This window comes from Budorcas taxicolor, chromosome 19 (genome assembly GCF_023091745.1).
Source record: "Budorcas taxicolor isolate Tak-1 chromosome 19, Takin1.1, whole genome shotgun sequence".
Taxonomy (NCBI): Eukaryota; Metazoa; Chordata; class Mammalia; order Artiodactyla; family Bovidae; genus Budorcas; species Budorcas taxicolor.
In genome coordinates, this window is record NC_068928.1 from 47,679,591 (window position 1) to 47,696,913 (window position 17,323).

The window sequence follows — 17,323 nt, forward strand, 5'->3', positions numbered from 1 at the left end:
ATTTTGGTTGCTGGACTAAAATAGCAGTCTAGTAAGATTCTCTGTATGCTACAAATTTCTGTCTCCGTCAAACAGTTTTTCTTAACACTGTCCTGGAAAATAGATCCATGCTTATGGAGAGCCTAAGTTCAGAATATGGTCAAAACTGCCTTGAAGATTATAGTTTAAACATTAAGACCCATCAGTAAGGCTTTAACTTTGGTCATTTCAGAAAGCCTCACAAAAAATAGTTTTCACAATCTTTCTACAGTTTTAATCACAATTAATGTAAAGGAGGAAGCCAGTGAGTTTTCAGATTTTCTGTTCTTTGGGGCACAGCAATGCATAAAATCCAAGGCTGTCAGACTAGTGTATATTGCAGTCTGAAACTGGAGTGTTATTTTTGCCAGGAGCAGAACTCTAGAAAGTTCTTGTAAATACATTTAATTAAACAGCCCTCAACATTGGCAGGTTTCCCTGTGGGATCCACCAGCCAAGGATTGAAAATACTCAGGGGGGAAAAAAAGTCAAGAAAGCAAACTTTACCGTATGTTGGCAACTGTTGATGTAGCATTTATTTACACTGTGTGTTATAAGTAATGTAGAGATGATTTAAAATATACAGGAGGGTGTGCACAGGTTGTATGTGCAAATACTGCTTAATTTTGTTTAAGGGACTTGAGCTTCCTCATAGGGGATGAGGCTGGAACCAGTGTCCGGCAGATAACTGGGATGACTTGACTTACTGTTCATTTTCTGGCTCTCTTAGGGTCGACTGATTGATCATGTGAAGAAGAAAGCTACCAACCTTCAGAGAGTCTCCTACCTTGTGTTTGATGAAGCAGATCGAATGTTTGACATGGGATTTGGTATGCTTTGAATACCAGATTCTCCTGTCTCTGTCTTAATGATACTAGTTTTTTCCATGTCTTTCTAGACTTAATTTTTTCTCTGTGTGAGAAGCTAAAAATACTCCTGGGTAGGGTTGGACCGTAGAGATAGAGCTAAGACATTAGCTATTTTTAGGAGTTCTTTCAGAAAAAGTATGTTAGGCTTAACTGGGTTGAGGACGTTTGAAAGTACCTGTGAATATAAGGAGAATATTCTAGGCTTTATTTATATTCATCTGCCTTTGATTGTGGAGGTCAAGGTCTGTGTTATTCGGGAGGTAGGTGTCATATCCTTCCAGGCCTTTGCTTTCCTGTCCTCCTTGACTTAACCAGTTGTGTGAAAATTCTGAGTAACTGTCTTTGTTGAGTGGAACACCACTGAGCCTAACCCAGCTAGGTGTTGGACTAAGTGTTTCTGAGTTTCACACTGAGTGACAGGTCTGGGAGTTCCAGAACTTCCTTAATTCTTGTAATGTCTTTGTAGAAAGATTTTTGCTGTTAATAAAATGATTTTCCAGGTATCCCAAACTGTCATGCAGAGTTATAATACTGATTTTACTCTTCTGCTTCTTCCAGAGTACCAGGTGCGATCCATAGCAAGTCATGTCCGTCCTGACAGACAGAGTACGTATGAAGCAGTTTCCTTGAGCCACATTTGTGCTCAGAATAAACACCTATTTATTTTGTAACTCTCAGTTATGGCAGTAAAAATAATCATGTTTGTACTGGTGAGGAACCATAAAGGGGAAGATAATGACAGTCTGTCTGAGCTAGACAGGACCTTAGAGATCACCAGATAGAACTCACTCATTTTTACAGATGATAGTACCAAGACTGAGAATTAAATGACGTGCCTCAGTTCATAACGTCTTATCTCTGGCTAGAGGCAATACACAGTGCAGATCCGCTGATTTGAAGTCAAGAGCCTTTTTCTAAACCATACTGACAGCAACATCTGCCTTAACTGAAAATGTGTAAAATTAAAATAATGGTAATTTTGTTTTCCTTAGCGAATTAATTTTTAAACTTCAGTGGGCTTTCATTTTTCAAAACCTGAGCAGTGAATGTCGGTAGGGAGCTTAGTGGGTATTCAAAAAAGAAGTGATAACTGTTTCTTTAACATGGTTTACCTTTTAGCTCTCTTATTCAGTGCAACTTTTCGGAAAAAGATCGAAAAGCTGGCCAGAGACATCCTGATTGACCCCATTCGTGTGGTACAGGGAGATATTGGAGAGGTAAGCCTGAGTAGGGCAGATGGAGTCCCAGGGGGTTATTTTTCACACTGGTAACATGGATTTCTTTTCTCACTATTGAGAGAGAAAACGTTATGCACTTACAGATGAGGCACCGTGTTTCAAATTTGCTTTAAAACCACAAGGGTTGGGGGCAATAGGTGAAATATGTTTGGCAAAATGTTAATAATTGTTGAAGTCTGGTGATGGTTACATGGGAGTTGATTTTGTTCATTTTATTTATTTTGAATGTTAAAATATTTTCCACAATAAAAGGTTTCTTTTAAAAAAAATTTTATTTTGGGGAAGAAAAGAGCAAGTCTTGTCTGAAAGATGCTGGTCATCTTCAGTGATTGTGGGAGGTGGCCTTCACAGTGTGGAGCGGGGGGATTTGAAAGGCCTGTTGAATTATGTTTTGTTTTCCTCACCTATACATATGCCCTATGTGGAAAATTTCTCTGAATTGTGATTAGGAAATCAATAAGGCAACCTTGAGAATTCCTTTATATGCTTAGTATGCTAGTAAAGTTCTGTGCTGCTTCTGCTAAGTCACGTCAGTTGTGTCCGACTCTGTGCGACCCCATAGATGGCAGCCCACCAGGCTCCCCTGTCCTTGAGATTCTCCAGGCAAGAATACTGGACTGGGTTGCCATTTCCTTCTCCAACACATGAAAGTGAAAAGGGAAAGTGAAGTCACTCAGTCGTGTCCGACTCTTAGCGACCCCATGGACTGCAGCCTACCAGGCTCCTCCATCCATTTGCCACGCAGGAGTACTGGAGTGGGTTGCCATTGCCTTCTCCAAAAGTTCTGTGCAGTTAGCTTTTAAACATTGTCCACTTTGATTGCTGAGTGTGGGTATGAATTGTACTAGGAGCTCTTACTCTATTTGAAATAATCTGAATAGATATGTAGAAAAGTATTGCAGAGCATGGGAGCTTAGAGATTATTTAGGTATATGTACACATGTGAGCGGAGGGCTTCCCAGGTGGCACAGTGGTAAAGAAATGCGCCTGCCAATGCAGGAGACCTGGGTTCAATCCAGGATTGGGAAGATCCCTTGGAGAAGGAAATGACAACCCACTGCAGTATTCTTGCCTGGGAAATCCCAGAGACAGAGGAGCTTGGTGGACCACAGTCCATGGGGTTGCAAAGAGTCAGACACCACTGAGCACGCACGCGCACACACACATCAGGGGAGGTGGGGAGCACTGTGATTTGAGATGGGATGTAAAATTTGAGTTGCACTTGACTTGCTGAAGGAAAGCCCAAGGATACGGGGGTTGTTCATGGTTCTTCTAGACGCGGGTGGAAACTGTGGTGTCGGGTTCTTACTCAGGTGCCCTGTGGCACAGATGTTGCCATCATCTTTTTCATTTCTTTTCAGGCAAATGAAGATGTGACTCAGATTGTGGAGATTCTCCATTCTGGACCTAGTAAATGGAACTGGCTCACCCGGCGTCTAGTGGAGTTTACCTCTTCAGGGAGTGTCCTCCTGTTTGTTACTAAGAAAGCCAATGCTGAAGAGCTGGCCAATAACCTTAAGCAGGAGGGTCATAATCTTGGCCTGCTCCATGGTGACATGGATCAGAGTGAAAGAAACAAGGTTATTTCAGACTTTAAGAAAAAGGACATCCCCGTTCTAGTGGCCACAGACGTTGCAGGTAGGGTGTGCGTTTCCCCAGTAACCCTTGGTTCCTGTGCTGTATGGGTTGCTCTGGCTATGTAGACCTGTAATACCTGAAGAGGCCAATTGAAGGCACTCTGCTGGCCTGGCTGTCCACACCCCTTGAAGCAGCAGTTCAGAGCATGGTGATCATAGTCTGGAACTCTGAGTACCACTTCCCACTTAATATTCCTCTCTGAAAAAAAAGAATCCCTGCATTTGGAAGACACTTGAGGATGAAACTGTTAACACAGATACATCGTAGGCTGTGTCCCTGAATGTAGTAGATGTCTTAGTTTGGTTATGTAGTTTTACATATTTCACTCGAGATCGAAAAAAATTTTGAAATGTGATTTTTGAGTTTGTTCTGATGAGTTTTAATAGCTACACTTAAAAACTTGGTATTTTCTCCCAGAAAGGTGATCACTTCTCAGCCTCAAGACACATTTGATGTTGGTTGTAAATTTTTTTTTTTTCCAGCTTATTTCTGGTCAAGAGAGAGGCCATGGCAGGTTACTGGTAGTAGAAGATAGATGTCCCTCCACACTAAGTTTACCTACCGTTGTAGAATCTATAATAGTAGCGTTCCTTTTAGAAGGGTGGCTCTCATACCTATATCTCAGCACATCAAACCATGTGCTTTGCTTAGATAAGAGGAATGTGGCTTCTTAGGTAAGCATTTTGGGTGACTTTGGTGTTTTGACTTCTGATAAAGAAAAAAAGAATTTTTATTTTATTTCAGCCCGTGGTCTGGACATCCCTTCAATTAAGACTGTCATTAACTATGATGTGGCACGAGATATTGACACCCATACTCATAGGATTGGCCGCACAGGACGAGCGGGTGAGAAGGGCGTGGCCTATACCTTGCTGACACCCAAGGACAGCAATTTTGCTGGTGACCTTGTTCGGAACTTGGAAGGAGCCAATCAGCATGTTTCCAAGGAGCTCCTAGATCTGGCCATGCAGGTGAGTGACTGGACATACTTCAGTGAAAAACCTTCACTATGCCAGAGGCAGGGAACAGAAACATGACAATAGCATTGGGCAGGCAGCACTTACAAGGTACAGATTGGTACTCTGGGGCATTAAAGCTCGTCTGATTTGCCTTCTCCTTCTCTCAGCAGCATACATGTTGAAAAGCTATTCCTTTCTTGTGCTGAAATCTGTCCCTTGGATTTCTTCCTTCTTGCTGCATATCACACTTGTGAGCAATTTTACTGTCAAAGTTACTATTCCCCTCACTGCCCTTTACCCCAGTTTTTTCTGTTGGGGGCTAAAAATGTATGATGTCTTTTTTAAAAAAGCATTTCACTGCTTCTCAGACCTTTGACTACACTGGTTGTTGATCCAAAACTGAGTGAGGCATTCTGCTAAATTAAATCTTGAGTCATCTTGATACACACAGTTCCCAAATTGCCAGTGTATTTGGGATACATGTTCTGATAGTAGAGACTTCCGTGTTTTTTCAGATTCATAGGTCAGCCTACAGAGCTGTTCACCCGTAATGCAGCTGAACTGTGGTCCTACTGCCCATGCTTCCCGCCCTGGGAGTAAAGGACCAGCATTTCAGGGGAGGGAAGAGTGGTGTTTCCTTCCCTCTCTCGGAGAGCCAGTCCTGAACTAAGGTTTTGAACCAGACCTATGTTGTCTTTGGCGTTTTCCTAGATCTCATTGTGTTTCAGGCTTCCTGCGTTGTCAGACTGATCAGCTTCTCTGATCAGCACCTTGCCACCTTTCTCTCTCCTGGGGAGCCAATCCTAAACTAAGTTTCTGAACCAGATAGATTTGTTTTTGGCGTTTTCCTACATCTCATTGTGCTTCAGGCTTCCTGTGCTCTCAGATTGATCAGCTTCTCTGATCAGCACCTTGCCACCTTTCAAGTACTTTTGACTGTAACTTGTGATAGTCAGATAAAGCTCTTAAGCTCCCCCAGAGATTTTATGTATAGATTGTCTGAGAAATAGAAAATAAATTCATTTTCCATGAGGAAGTTAGAAATAGCCAGAGGAATTGCTCTACATTTGAAGTGTATTGGAATCATTGCCCTTCCTGGAAGCTCTGAAGGAAGAAAGGAGCAGTGAAAGGAAGCTTTAGCTAAAGGCTCCTGACAAATCTGATGGATTAAGCTACCAAAAAGAAGTTAATCTGTGGTTCCTGTGAACAGTTCCTCCTTTGCTGTAGATACATTGGCTAAAGATTCTCCCTCCCATTTAGTTTCCTCTTTGACTTTGTTCTCTTTCTCTGGGTGCCTCTTCCTCCCGTGACTTAACCTTGATTTGTGTTTGCTGCAGAATGCCTGGTTTCGGAAATCCCGCTTCAAAGGAGGGAAGGGGAAAAAGCTGAACATTGGTGGAGGAGGCCTGGGCTACCGGGAGCGGCCTGGCCTTGGCTCTGAGAGCTCGGTGAGTGGAGACTAGAGCAATGTCCTTCAGGCTGGTCCTGCATCTTTCATGACGTGAGGACTATTCTTATTTACCTGAGTCTCAGTGAGTTCAAAACGCTGTCATCTGCTGACTTGAGTCTGTACAGTGCTGGTTCTTAATGTGACTTTATATTAAAGAAGTAAGTGCTGGTTCTTAATGTGACTTTATATTAAAGAAGTAACTGTGTGTCCTTGACTAAGTGTGCTCAGGAAATCAGTGTAGATTAGCATTGGTTCTCAAAGTGTGGTCCCTGGACCTGCAACAAATGCAGTCTCATGGCCCACCCTAGACCTGGTGAATCAGACTCTGGAGGTGGGGCCTAGCGGTCTTTCTACACGCCCTCCAGCATTGGCCTCAAGCCAGAGGGTTCCTCTGTAATTCAGCTGTATCTTGTAACTAAACGCACAAACAATGCTACACTCTCTGGGAAATTGGTTCAGATACCAGAGCTAGCTTTTCTCACAACCCAAGTAACAAAAGCTCCCCCTGCCTGGCTTTCTTAACTTTCTTGTCACTTTGATTCTTAAACCAAGGAAGAAAGCTGTTAGTCTATGTGTCTGGATCACTGTAGTTAGCTCGGTATCTTGGTGAAGGAGTCTGTCCCCGTGTCATAGTGACGCTGCTGCTATGGATCATGCAGGTGATAGTGGTGATACCAAGCGCTTAGAATGTGCCTGGCCAGTTAAAGCAGCCACACATGTTAACTCAGGCTTCCCAGTCACGCAGAGTAAATACAGCTGACACACTGAGGCACCCAAGGTTACACTGGGAAGCATCGAAGCTGAGGTTCAGACTCTTCAGGGTTTGGATGTAGAGCCTGAGCAGTTATGTATGTGCTGCGCTGCCTTGTGGCCTTTTCAGCTTTAACATAATTTTTACACAGTTACATAAATGTAATGTTTATGCCTATAAATAATAACAGGTGATCAGCTTTGGGCATAATCTGACCTCATTTCTTATTGTTAGGGTGGGTTCTCAGAAATAGACTTAATGGGTTGAAAGGCATAAAAAGAATCCCACACCTATTTCAGCTCCCTCTTGAGTTTCCAGCATATTGAGGCCCTTCTGTGGCAGTAGGCTTCCCTGCTCACTCTTCCTTTCTCATGATTGTGTTTATTTTTTAGGACCGAGGAAGTAACAACAATGTAATGAGCAATTATGAGGCCTACAAGCCCTCCACGGGAGCCATGGGAGACCGGCTGACGGCGATGAAAGCAGCTTTCCAGGTGTGAAATCAAGCACTCGGGCAGGGGTGAGGGGCACTGGTCTTCCTGAGATGGCAGCTGGCCTTGTAGACTAGATGTTGGGCTTCCCGAGGGCTTTCCGCCATTTTCAGTTCTGAATATCGGTTTAACTGCAGCTTACCTAGAGCTGCAGGTGTAGAGGCTGGACAAACCCCTGTTGCTGGTCATCTCCTTCAGGCATGCTCAGGGCCCTCAACCTAAAACAGTTTCAGTGTTCCCTCCCTGCTCTAACAAACATCAAGGTGCCAAGGCTCTTGTAATCTGGTTGAGTGGTTGCTGTTTTTCAGCTGAGACAAGTTTGCTTCTGTGTCTCTTCTGTACCTCCAGTTAGCTAGCTGGGCCATTACATTTCTTAAACTTACTGTCTCACCCACTGCTGTTCTCTCTCTCTTAGTCACAGTACAAGAGCCACTTTGTTGCTGCCAGTTTAAGCAACCAGAAGGCTGGAAGCTCTGCGGCTGGGGCAAGCGGATGGACTAGTGCAGGGAGCTTGAATTCAGTTCCAACTAATTCAGCCCAGCAGGGCCACAGCAGTCCTGACAGCCCCATTGCCAGCGCCACAAAGGGTATCCCAGGCTTTGGCAGTCCTGGGAACCTCAGCAGTGCCCCGGTGACCTACCCTTCTGCCGGAGCTCCAGGGGTCAACAACAACACAGCTTCAGGGAGTAACAGCCGAGAAGGGACTGGGGGCGGCAATGGGAAAAGAGAGCGATATACTGAGAACCGGGGTGGAAGTCGTCACAGTCATGGAGAGAGTGGCAATCGGCATGGCGACAGCCCACGGCACGGAGATGGGGGTCGCCATGGAGATGGGGGTCGCCACGGAGAGGGATACCGCTACCCAGAGAGCAGCAGCCGTCACACTGACAGCCGCCGTCATGCTGATGGTCATCCTCACGGAGAGAACAGGCATGGAGGGGGCGGAGGCCGACACGGGGAGAGCCGGGGTGCCAATGATGGTCGGAATGGTGAAAGCAGGAAGGAAAGTTGTAATCGTGAAAGCAAGATGGACCCCAAGGTGGACAGCCCGAAGGTGGACAAGATGGACAGCAAGACAGATAAGACTCCTGATGGTTTTGCTGTCCCCGAGCCGCCCAAGCGCAAGAAAAGTCGGTGGGACAGTTAGAGGGTATGTGCTGAGGTGTGAAGTCAGTTGTCTTTAACTTTATTTTTAGATTTGGTAACTAGGTGTCTCAGGGCTGGGTTGGGGCCCAAGGTGTAAGGACCCTGGGCCCTTAATGGACAGCTGGAGTTTGGAGACGTGACCCATTCACCTAGGGAACGTTTCAGGTATTTTCTTGGGAAGCTGCTTTCGTCTTAGAAGCAGCCAGAGTTGGCAGCTTCTTTTGGCTCTGGGTGAGTGTCACCAGGGGCAGTTGAGGATACCTTGGGAGAAGGGGCCTTACAGGGCACAAAACTCACTCTAGGTTTATATTGTATGTAGTGCATATTTTTTACTAAAGTGTCACCTTAAAAACATCAACAAAATTTTCTGTGGCCAGGCAGTCCTCATTTGAGGCTGGATTGATTCTGCAGATGAGTCCTTGGAGGTGTTGGGGATGTGCACTGAAGCGCTTCCAAACCTCTGCAGGGGAGGTGGGGGGAGGGGAGGGGCCTGATGCTACATGCGAGTTGATGCTCAGGTTTCCCAGCCAGGTTAGTGTCCAGCTCTGAGACGGGAAGCAGCAGCCTGCCAGACCCAGAGACCCTGCAGCTGAGGGGTAAAGGCGATCCTGGAAACAGGACTGCTCTGGGCCTAAACTGTTGCTAAATTTAAAATGAAAAAAAAAAAACCCAACAACAGCTTTTAAAGTGTCTTCTATTTCATTGTATTTTTTTTAACTTGCCACAATGGTAGAAAAATCTTTTGCTGAAATGATTTTGATGATTTTTGTTCTATCTTGTTTATAAAAGGAAAAGAAATATACATACTTCAAATTTTGTGACTTTGTGAGGGTTTCTTTAAGATGTGCATTCCCTTCTGCTTGCTCTAGTAAATGTTTTACTACTGGGACCTGTGGATTGCTCATCATTTCTACTTCACCATGAGTTGGAACATACAAGTGTGTTCCTCCTGGTTTTATTCAGATGATAATGGGGGAAAGCTTGAGAGCCACTTGCCCAGGCATAGGCTGCAGTGACTGCCACTGTGGTGTGGAGCTTCCCTTATGATTCAGAAGTGGTAAGACTCCTTGCCCAGTGCCCCACATCCTTCACAGAAGGGTTGTGGGCTCTGATAGAGGCGACGGCGTTTTTAGTGGGGCTTTGATGGGAGCCCTTTCTTCCAGTCGGTCAGTATGATGCCCCCTCAGTGCACAGGACCACAAGAGTGCAGGTAGCTGGGACCTGTCTTTAAAGACTGAGGCAGGCAAGGGCAGGGCTGGCACCAGGAGGCCAGAAGGGGACCTGAGCCCCTGCTCACCCTCACACAGTCCCTCAGGCAAGGGCAGGGCTGGCACCAGGGGGCCAGAAGGGGCCCTGAGCCCTGCTCACCCTCATGCAGTCCCTCAGGCAAGGGCAGGACTGGCGCCAGGGGGCCGGAAGGGGCCCTGAGCCGTGCTCACCCTCGCGCAGGCCCTCAGGCCCGGCGGCCCCGCTCACTTTCGCTTGTGCTTTTTCTTCTGCTCCTTCCTCTGCTGTGCTCTTTGGTCCTTCTTCATCCTCGAATCCACCACCTTGAAGTGACCTCTGACCCCAGCTGGCCGGCGCACTTTGCGGCCCACACCTTTTTTGGCTACAACATAGGTGACTTGGCGTTTCTCTTTTCCAAGCCCGGCTTTCTTATAGAGACTGTAAGCGGAAGACACAGGTTAGAGGCTTCCTGCTGCTCCCTGGTTCCGTGCACCTTTGTGGGTGACCCCCGGCCCCTCACCTTCGAAGCTGCGCCACTTTCTCCCGTTCTGAGATGTCCACCGTGTTAACCACAGCTTCTGCCTTCTTCTTAGTCTGCTCCAGCTTCTTGAGCATCTGTTGGGGGACCTCACAGTCAGGCCAACCTCTCCTACCCCTGCCCAGCCCACCCAGCATCTCAGGCAGCCCCAAGCTCACCCTCCGTTTCTTTCTGGCCTTGGCCTCGGCCACTTTCTTGATGGGCCGTGCATTGATTTCGCGCCAGCGTTTCCGGTAGTGTTCCACTTCCTTCTTATCGACGGGCAACTGTCGTATCCTGTGCTGCTTTTCCTCCTGCACAAACCAGTCTGGAAGCTCCCCTTCGTCCTCATTGAACGTGTACCTAGGTGGAGAGAACACCACATCAGGCTTTCACAGAAACCATCCCTCCCACTCCCTACCCAGGTCAATTCTTGTGACTTCCTGGCCCCTCACCGGCTGAAGGAGTCATCTATGAGGTCTCTCTTAGCTTTTTTGGAAGAAGCAATAACTGCACCTAGAGCAAGGCCTTCAGGGTCTAGGATCCGATGTTTCACTAGGGAGGGAAGCAGAAGGTCACAGCTCAGCCCACAACACCCACATCTCCGGTGGCCTTCCCTCCCACTCAGTGCAGAGCTCTCACCTGGGTCCTCGATAGGCACCACCTCAAACCCATGATCGTCCTCTGACTTAGGCCCACGGCCTCGCTTCTTCCCACGCTGTGATTTCCAGCTGTGCAAGAGGGGAAGGACACGCACCCATGTCCCACCGTAACCCACGCCACCCAGACCCAACCCTAGTTCTTAGTTAAAACTGCCTGGGGAACTTCCAGAAACCTTGCCCCTCGGACTGTACTGCAGATCACTTAAAACAGAACCATCTGTATTCAGTTCTCCAGCTCCAGCTCCCAGAGGATGGGCCAGAACCACGGCTGCTCCTTGAGCCCTCCTGTCAGCCACCACCACTCACCTCTCGTCCTCGCTGCTGGTGTCACTGTCGGAGCTGCCATCGCGCTCTTCCTCTCCAGGCCCAAGGGCGACCTCTGACCCCTTAGGAGCCCCCGCTCCCTTAGGGGCCTCACCCTGGCACGGGGGAGGCTTGTTTTTGGTCTCCTCATTGGAAGGCGGTGGTGGCAGCTGCTGCCCCTTGCGACGGCTCTCAAACAACAGCTGGGCCTGACTGATCTCCAGGGCCTCATCGGCGTCGTCCTCAATCCCACTGAAGCCGTCCTGCGATGGGGGAATCGTCAGGCACCCCGCTCTGTCCCGGGGAATGCCAGCCCTGGTCTGTCTCGGCCCCTAGCCTCTGCTTACCTTGGAGAACCACAGGCTGGCCTGCTCTTCCTGCAGCACCGCCTTTTCCTCCAGTGGTACCAACAGTGGATTCTCCTCTTCCTCCTCTTTATCATCTTCCACTTCAGCAAATCGTACACTGTAGCCCCAAGGTAAGTGGGTGTGTCAGGGCCCTGGAGGGCTTGCTGCCCCCCACTTCCACTGAGGACTTGAGCTGAGGGTGCCCACAGACACCTCCCCAGACACACACACACACTCCTTACCACTTTTGGTCCTTTAGACTCTGAGGTTCTTTGACTCCTGCCAGCTCCTCTGGATCGAGGTCACTATCCAGAGATGCGTCGTCGTCATCCTCACCATCTGATATATAGATGTCATCTCTTGGCAGGTCGGACAAAAATGTGTCTGCAGCACTCATGTCCCCCTGCGTTACCTCCTCTAACAACTGAGGGACAGAGACAGAGGTCAAGGGCATGACAAGGAGCATACTGCTGTGGTCCTCCCTGTTCACCATCTTAGTTTAGTCTCAGCAACGCTAGAAAAACACTGCGGCAAGTACATTACCTCCTTTCATAGACAGGGAGGTGACGGGGTTAACTGTTTAAAACACCCCATCCTAGGCCACGTTACTCAGCGTTCTCTTCAATTAGTGGAAGGACCAGGTTTATGGAAAAGCACCCCATGGCCTAACTGGTGCCAAACTTTAAAATGTTTTAAAAGCACTGGTTTTCAAATTACTCAGAAGGCACCTTATCACTGGAGAATATCTACAACTGTTGTTTCTGTTGAACAAAGGAACCCAGCAACATACATCTAACAGGAAGAACTGTTTCACTTATAAACCACTTGTCAACTCCAAAATCTGTTCTCATGGCAAAGACGGCTATTTCCTGACTTACACACCAGGAATCACACCTAACCATCTTTGTTTATTCCTTCCTAACACCCTAGTGGGTGGCTTCTGTTTATATCTTTTACAGATGAGGAGACAGCATGCGAAAGTGGTGGTCCGCTCTAGGACCACCATGCTCTCTGGCTCCGGTTCAGTGTGACCCGGCTGTTACCTTTCCACACAAGAGCCACAGAAGCTCATTTTATTTGTGATGCTGCTTTTACCAGGAAAAGCAGACTCTCTATCATTCAAAAGAAAGCACCGTCCAACAGCCTTGTGCAGCCAGGTGCTGACTTGGTCTCAGTGAACTGAACAACACTGTGCCCCGCCTCCCTGAGGCGGACCCCCCAACATATGCGCTGGTAACCCAGCAACCCTGGCTGCATCGCCTATCACCTAATCTGGCAACGAGAGCCTTGTGGTTCTGATACTCTAGTTCAGCAAGGATAAATAAATCTACGTCACACTCACAAAGCTTCCTACCCTACCATTATTTTAGGTGTACGTCTCCTCCTGGTCCTTGAAATACAAGGCTCTTGTTTTTTCCCTGCCTCCCCTCACCAAGTCATTTATGGGCGAGGACAGCAACCACGAGCCATGATCATTCAGCGTACCGAACCAAAGGCCCCCACCTCCAAACACCCACACAGGTCCTCCCATCTCCTGCGTGGGCCCCACCCCGCCTCACCTGGTGACCCCGGATGGTACGCAGGGAGAACATGCCAGTCTCTCCCTCGTCTGCGATGGAAACCCCGGGAAGATCCATCTTCAGCTCCACGCGCTCCCGCTGCTTCCTCTGCTCGCGCAGCAGCTTCTTCTTCTTCCTGAGGGGCCGGGTTGAGGAGTTACAGCTGCCCAGCTCTGCAGATTCCCTAGCCAGGCCTTCACACTCTCCCGCATCTTCACCCACCAAGGGACTCGGCCGTGGTGGTCCCCCAGCTCCCCTCACCTCTTTAATTCTGCCACCTCCTGGGCCTTCATCTCTGCCAGGGTCCGGTTCAGCTGCTCCTCCTCCTCCTCCTCCTGAGACGGCTGCAGCCCAGTCCCGGCTGCAGACTCCTCCTCCTCTCCTTCCTCTTCCTCCCCGGAGCTGAGGCTGACACAAGTGTCCCAGAAGCTGGTTATCTCCACGGATGCCTCCCGCCAACACCCGCTCAGCACCTGCCCTGGCTTAGCTCCCTCCTCACCTGATGTCCAGTGCCTTTGCTTGCTCTTTCAGCTTCTTGGCCACGTATCGCCGAAGCTTCGTTCTCCAGTTCAGCAGGGACCTGCCCCAGAAATACCATTCCTGACCCTACTGTCGCCGTCCCAACCTCCTTCTGGTTTACGTCCATACCCCAAACCTCACGTGTGAGCCTCATAAGTCCAAGGACTCAGGCCCCGACCCCGCACCTCCAGCACAGCAATATCCTGTTCCCCAAGATCCAGCATCATGTCCCTCCCAGGCCTCCCCGCTGCCCTTGGGGCTCCCAGAACTTCTGCCCACCCCCAGCACGAACCTGAGCTCCTTGCGCCCCAGCACTTTGATGTCCTGACAGCACACCCGAATATCCTCGGTGGTGGCTGGATGCTGGGCCAGCTCGTCGTCGTCTAGTGAGATCTGTTTGGGCGGGGGAGGAGTGGGGAGATGCTCAGGCCCTGTTTCCAGGTCTCCCCCACAGCCCTCGAATCTGGGGACTCACTTCACTGGCTTTGGAGAGGAAGTCAACAGGGTTGGCAGCTCGGAGGAAGTCAGTGACAGAGGTTCGGTGATAGAGAGTGAGGTCGCCCTCAGCGTAGCCTTCAGCCTTAAGGGAAATAACGAAGGTTGAGCAGTCAGTCCCTTCCGGGCTGTCTGAAGGACCCACCAGGCCCAGCCTCCCCCAAGTTCCAGGACCTGAGAGTGGGCCCAATCCCCTAACACACCTTTGGCTTCTTCTTAGTCACCAATTCTGTAACAGTCTTGGCCTGAACTTCAACTTCCTTGAAGGCAAACTTGGGGTCAAAGAATTTACTGTCAACCTTGTCAGGAGCCAGGAAACCTAAGATAATAGGATTCATGAGCAAGTGTGCTTTGGTAGGTAGGAGACTGAATCAAGAGAACAAATGAAGTTACACCCACCCTGGCAGACTACAAAGATCTCCGCAGATTCATGACGAGAGGCTTGGGGCTTGGTGGCCTGGACGCGGCGGAAGAGCTGCTGGAAGATCCACAGTAAGGGCTGATAGTCACGGGAACGGAAAACCTTTGTGATGAAGCAGCCACCACGGCCCAGAAAGTCACAAGCCAAACGCAGAGCCATCAGCGTCAAATGGGCTGTGGGACAGAGATGGTAAGCTGAGGACCTCTGCAGCCTGAGAGGGCATGCCCGCCTCCACCCTTATCTCCACGTCCTCTGACCCCGGCACCTTGTGAGTAAGCATCATGGGCCCAGCTAGCCCCGACATTGGGGGCCCCATCATTGAGCACAACATCAACCTTCCAGGTTTTCAGCTCCTTCCTCAGGGCCTGCAGAGAAGGAAGAGATTACTGCAACTGAAATACAGACATGGCTGTGAACTGAATCACTGGTTCAGCCATCTGTCCACCCAATCATTTGTTGAGTGCCTGCCACAGGCCAATTCCTGTGCCATGGACAGGGGATACAACGATAAGCAAACCTATCTGTCCTCGTGGAGCTTAGTTTATAGAGAACCTGCTGGAAAGGATTTCATGGAAATCTCTGCACTTCCTCTAATTCCAAAGACCTCTTTCCTGAGTAAACAAAGGCTGGATGGACACACTGTCTTTTGGGCCTTGTCACAGAGATAATGTGTGGGCACTGCTTAGGGCATGGTAAACATGAAAAACGTGCTTTCAGGGGCTCAGGGTGGGAAGAGGGATGGATGCAGATGTCTACTTATAAAAAGGATGGGAAAAAGAAGGTTCCTATTACCTGCCTACAGCGTTCTGTTGTGATGTCCTCCTGGAGGGTCACCACATTGGGAAGAGGCTTGATTGGGACCAGATCCACTCCTGGAAGAAAAGAGGCCAGAGAATTCCAAAAGGCTGCCTCGAGCAGGGAGGAAGGAAATGCAGAACCACAGTGTCTCACTCTCCCACCCCCCCGGAACACCTAAGAGAGCCACCGGTCACTCACCCACAATAAGGCTGGATACAGGCATAAACTTGGCAGCTACTTGCAGCCTGTAAAAGAGAAGTAAAGATTAAAATACCCTCGACCACCTCTCCCTCTCCCTTGACAATCTGATCTCCCACCCTTAGTGTTGGGAGTCTCTGGGACCTGGGACCTTTTGCTGCAGTGTTTGTGGCTGAACAAACAACTCCTCAAGTAATAAAATACAAACAAACCACAAGTGACTAAAAATAACTGTATGCATAGCCAGCTGGGGTAAATTTTGGACAAGATACAAAGACCAAAAAACAAACAAATCCACTGCCACTTATGAAGAGCTAGGAGCAAAAGCAGGGTCCTGCACTTGCCCCAACACTCACCATCACCAACGGGATGAGCAAACCACCGAAGCCACTCCTAAGGCTGGGCTCCTAGACACACAGCAACCCTCACCCCATATAAAGAATCAGCTCACACCCCTCCAGGAGCTAGCAACCAAGGGAACGTGTTACTTGTTCTCATGCCCTCCTGCTGCAGCAGGGGCCCCAATAAAGCTTTGCCTGAATTTCCTGTCTGGCCCCTAATCAATTTCTATTGATTGGGGAAGGCAAAGAACCCTGGTCTGGGAAAGACTGAAGGCAGGAGAAGGGGACAACAGAAGATGAGATAGTTGGATGGCATCACCAACTCGATGGACATGAGTCTGAGCAAGCTCCATGATGGACAGGGAGGCCAGGTGTGCAGAAGTCAAAGAGTCGGACACAACCGAGCAACTGAATGGAGCTGAAGAACCCTGGCCAGTACCAGCCAAACGTATGTACACGTTCTAAATCTTCCCTCCTGAAGCTTACAGTTCTGGGGAGTACAGAAATTTGAGGCTGGTATTACTGTATCCCTCCCGCCCCTCAACGCCAATTCTCAGTCATCCAAGGCTGGAACCCAGAAAGTTTCCATAAGGAGCTTCAGGTGCCAGGTGTACTCACCATCCACCCGGTGCAGCGCACAGGTCCAGCAATGCTCGGGCTTTTTGCAGAAATTGAAAGCGGCGATTCAGCTGGATCAGCTTGAAAGCAGAGCGGGACCGGTAACCTGGAGGCGGCGACAAAATTCTGTAACAAGGTCCGCGAAGCGCTTTCCCAGCGGGATTTCTGCGGCCTCCCGACCCACTACCCCTTCTGCGGAAAAGAAACTCAATATTCGGAAAGCGGGGCGAACCGACCGAGGTCGGTGGCTCGCCTGCTCTGACAGCACGAACCCTGACTCACCGGTCTCCTTCGCTAAGTGATAGAACTTGTCCCGCCGGCTCTTCCCGACTTTGCTCTTTTTGCCCATGGTGTAACGTGGGGGCACCACTCAAGCGGGAGAGAAAGCAGAAGTTGGAACGTCTCTTCCCGGAGCACTAGATTCCGCCTTCCGTTTCCCACTCGCTGTCGCGGAGACACTCGGAATCTTACTCGACACCACTCACCTGCAACCAGCACCGTTTTCTCCACCTTGGAGAGGCACATGTGGGCAGCAAACGTACTTCCGTTTCCGCTTGCGTCGCTCGCGTTCCGGCTCCAAGTTTTCCGCCATCTAGAGCGTGGCCACAAATATTTTCTCTGTAATCCTTCCCCAGGTTTTATAAGTTGGAAGCTGGCACCAGGATAAATGGCGCCAAAACCGAATTTCTAGAGAGTAACTTTAGGAGTTCTGTGCCTTTTACACCAAAGATCCTGACCTAGGATAACCCCGTCCCTCC

The 17,323-nt window shown here is 49.0% G+C and overlaps 2 protein-coding genes across 2 annotated transcripts in view; one reads left to right on the top strand and one right to left on the bottom strand.

Annotated features, from left to right (window-relative positions):
• Window positions 1-9,443, top strand: part of DDX42 (DEAD-box helicase 42) — a 35,008-nt gene extending 25,565 nt beyond the window's left edge. Inside the window, exons 11-18 of the mRNA XM_052658200.1 lie at window positions 749-848; window positions 1,446-1,493; window positions 2,007-2,104; window positions 3,487-3,763; window positions 4,508-4,734; window positions 6,060-6,170; window positions 7,316-7,417; window positions 7,830-9,443. Coding sequence (XP_052514160.1) covers window positions 749-848; window positions 1,446-1,493; window positions 2,007-2,104; window positions 3,487-3,763; window positions 4,508-4,734; window positions 6,060-6,170; window positions 7,316-7,417; window positions 7,830-8,561 — 1,695 coding nt within the window. The 3' untranslated portion in view covers window positions 8,562-9,443. The remainder of the gene's footprint in view (window positions 1-748; window positions 849-1,445; window positions 1,494-2,006; window positions 2,105-3,486; window positions 3,764-4,507; window positions 4,735-6,059; window positions 6,171-7,315; window positions 7,418-7,829) is intronic.
• FTSJ3 (FtsJ RNA 2'-O-methyltransferase 3) lies at window positions 9,286-17,068 on the bottom strand. Its single transcript, XM_052658202.1, has 20 exons — window positions 16,848-17,068; window positions 16,566-16,671; window positions 15,607-15,653; window positions 15,403-15,482; window positions 14,876-14,975; window positions 14,589-14,783; window positions 14,393-14,508; window positions 14,170-14,274; window positions 13,987-14,087; window positions 13,675-13,755; window positions 13,437-13,583; window positions 13,176-13,311; window positions 11,859-12,040; window positions 11,617-11,734; window positions 11,273-11,532; window positions 10,947-11,035; window positions 10,760-10,859; window positions 10,484-10,667; window positions 10,308-10,402; window positions 9,286-10,225 (listed from the first exon to the last, which is right to left on the bottom strand). The coding sequence occupies exons 1-20, from the start codon at window positions 16,912-16,914 to the stop codon at window positions 10,033-10,035; spliced, it is 2,502 nt and encodes an 833-aa protein (XP_052514162.1). The 5' UTR covers window positions 16,915-17,068; the 3' UTR covers window positions 9,286-10,032.
• Window positions 17,069-17,323: the final 255 nt, after the last annotated feature.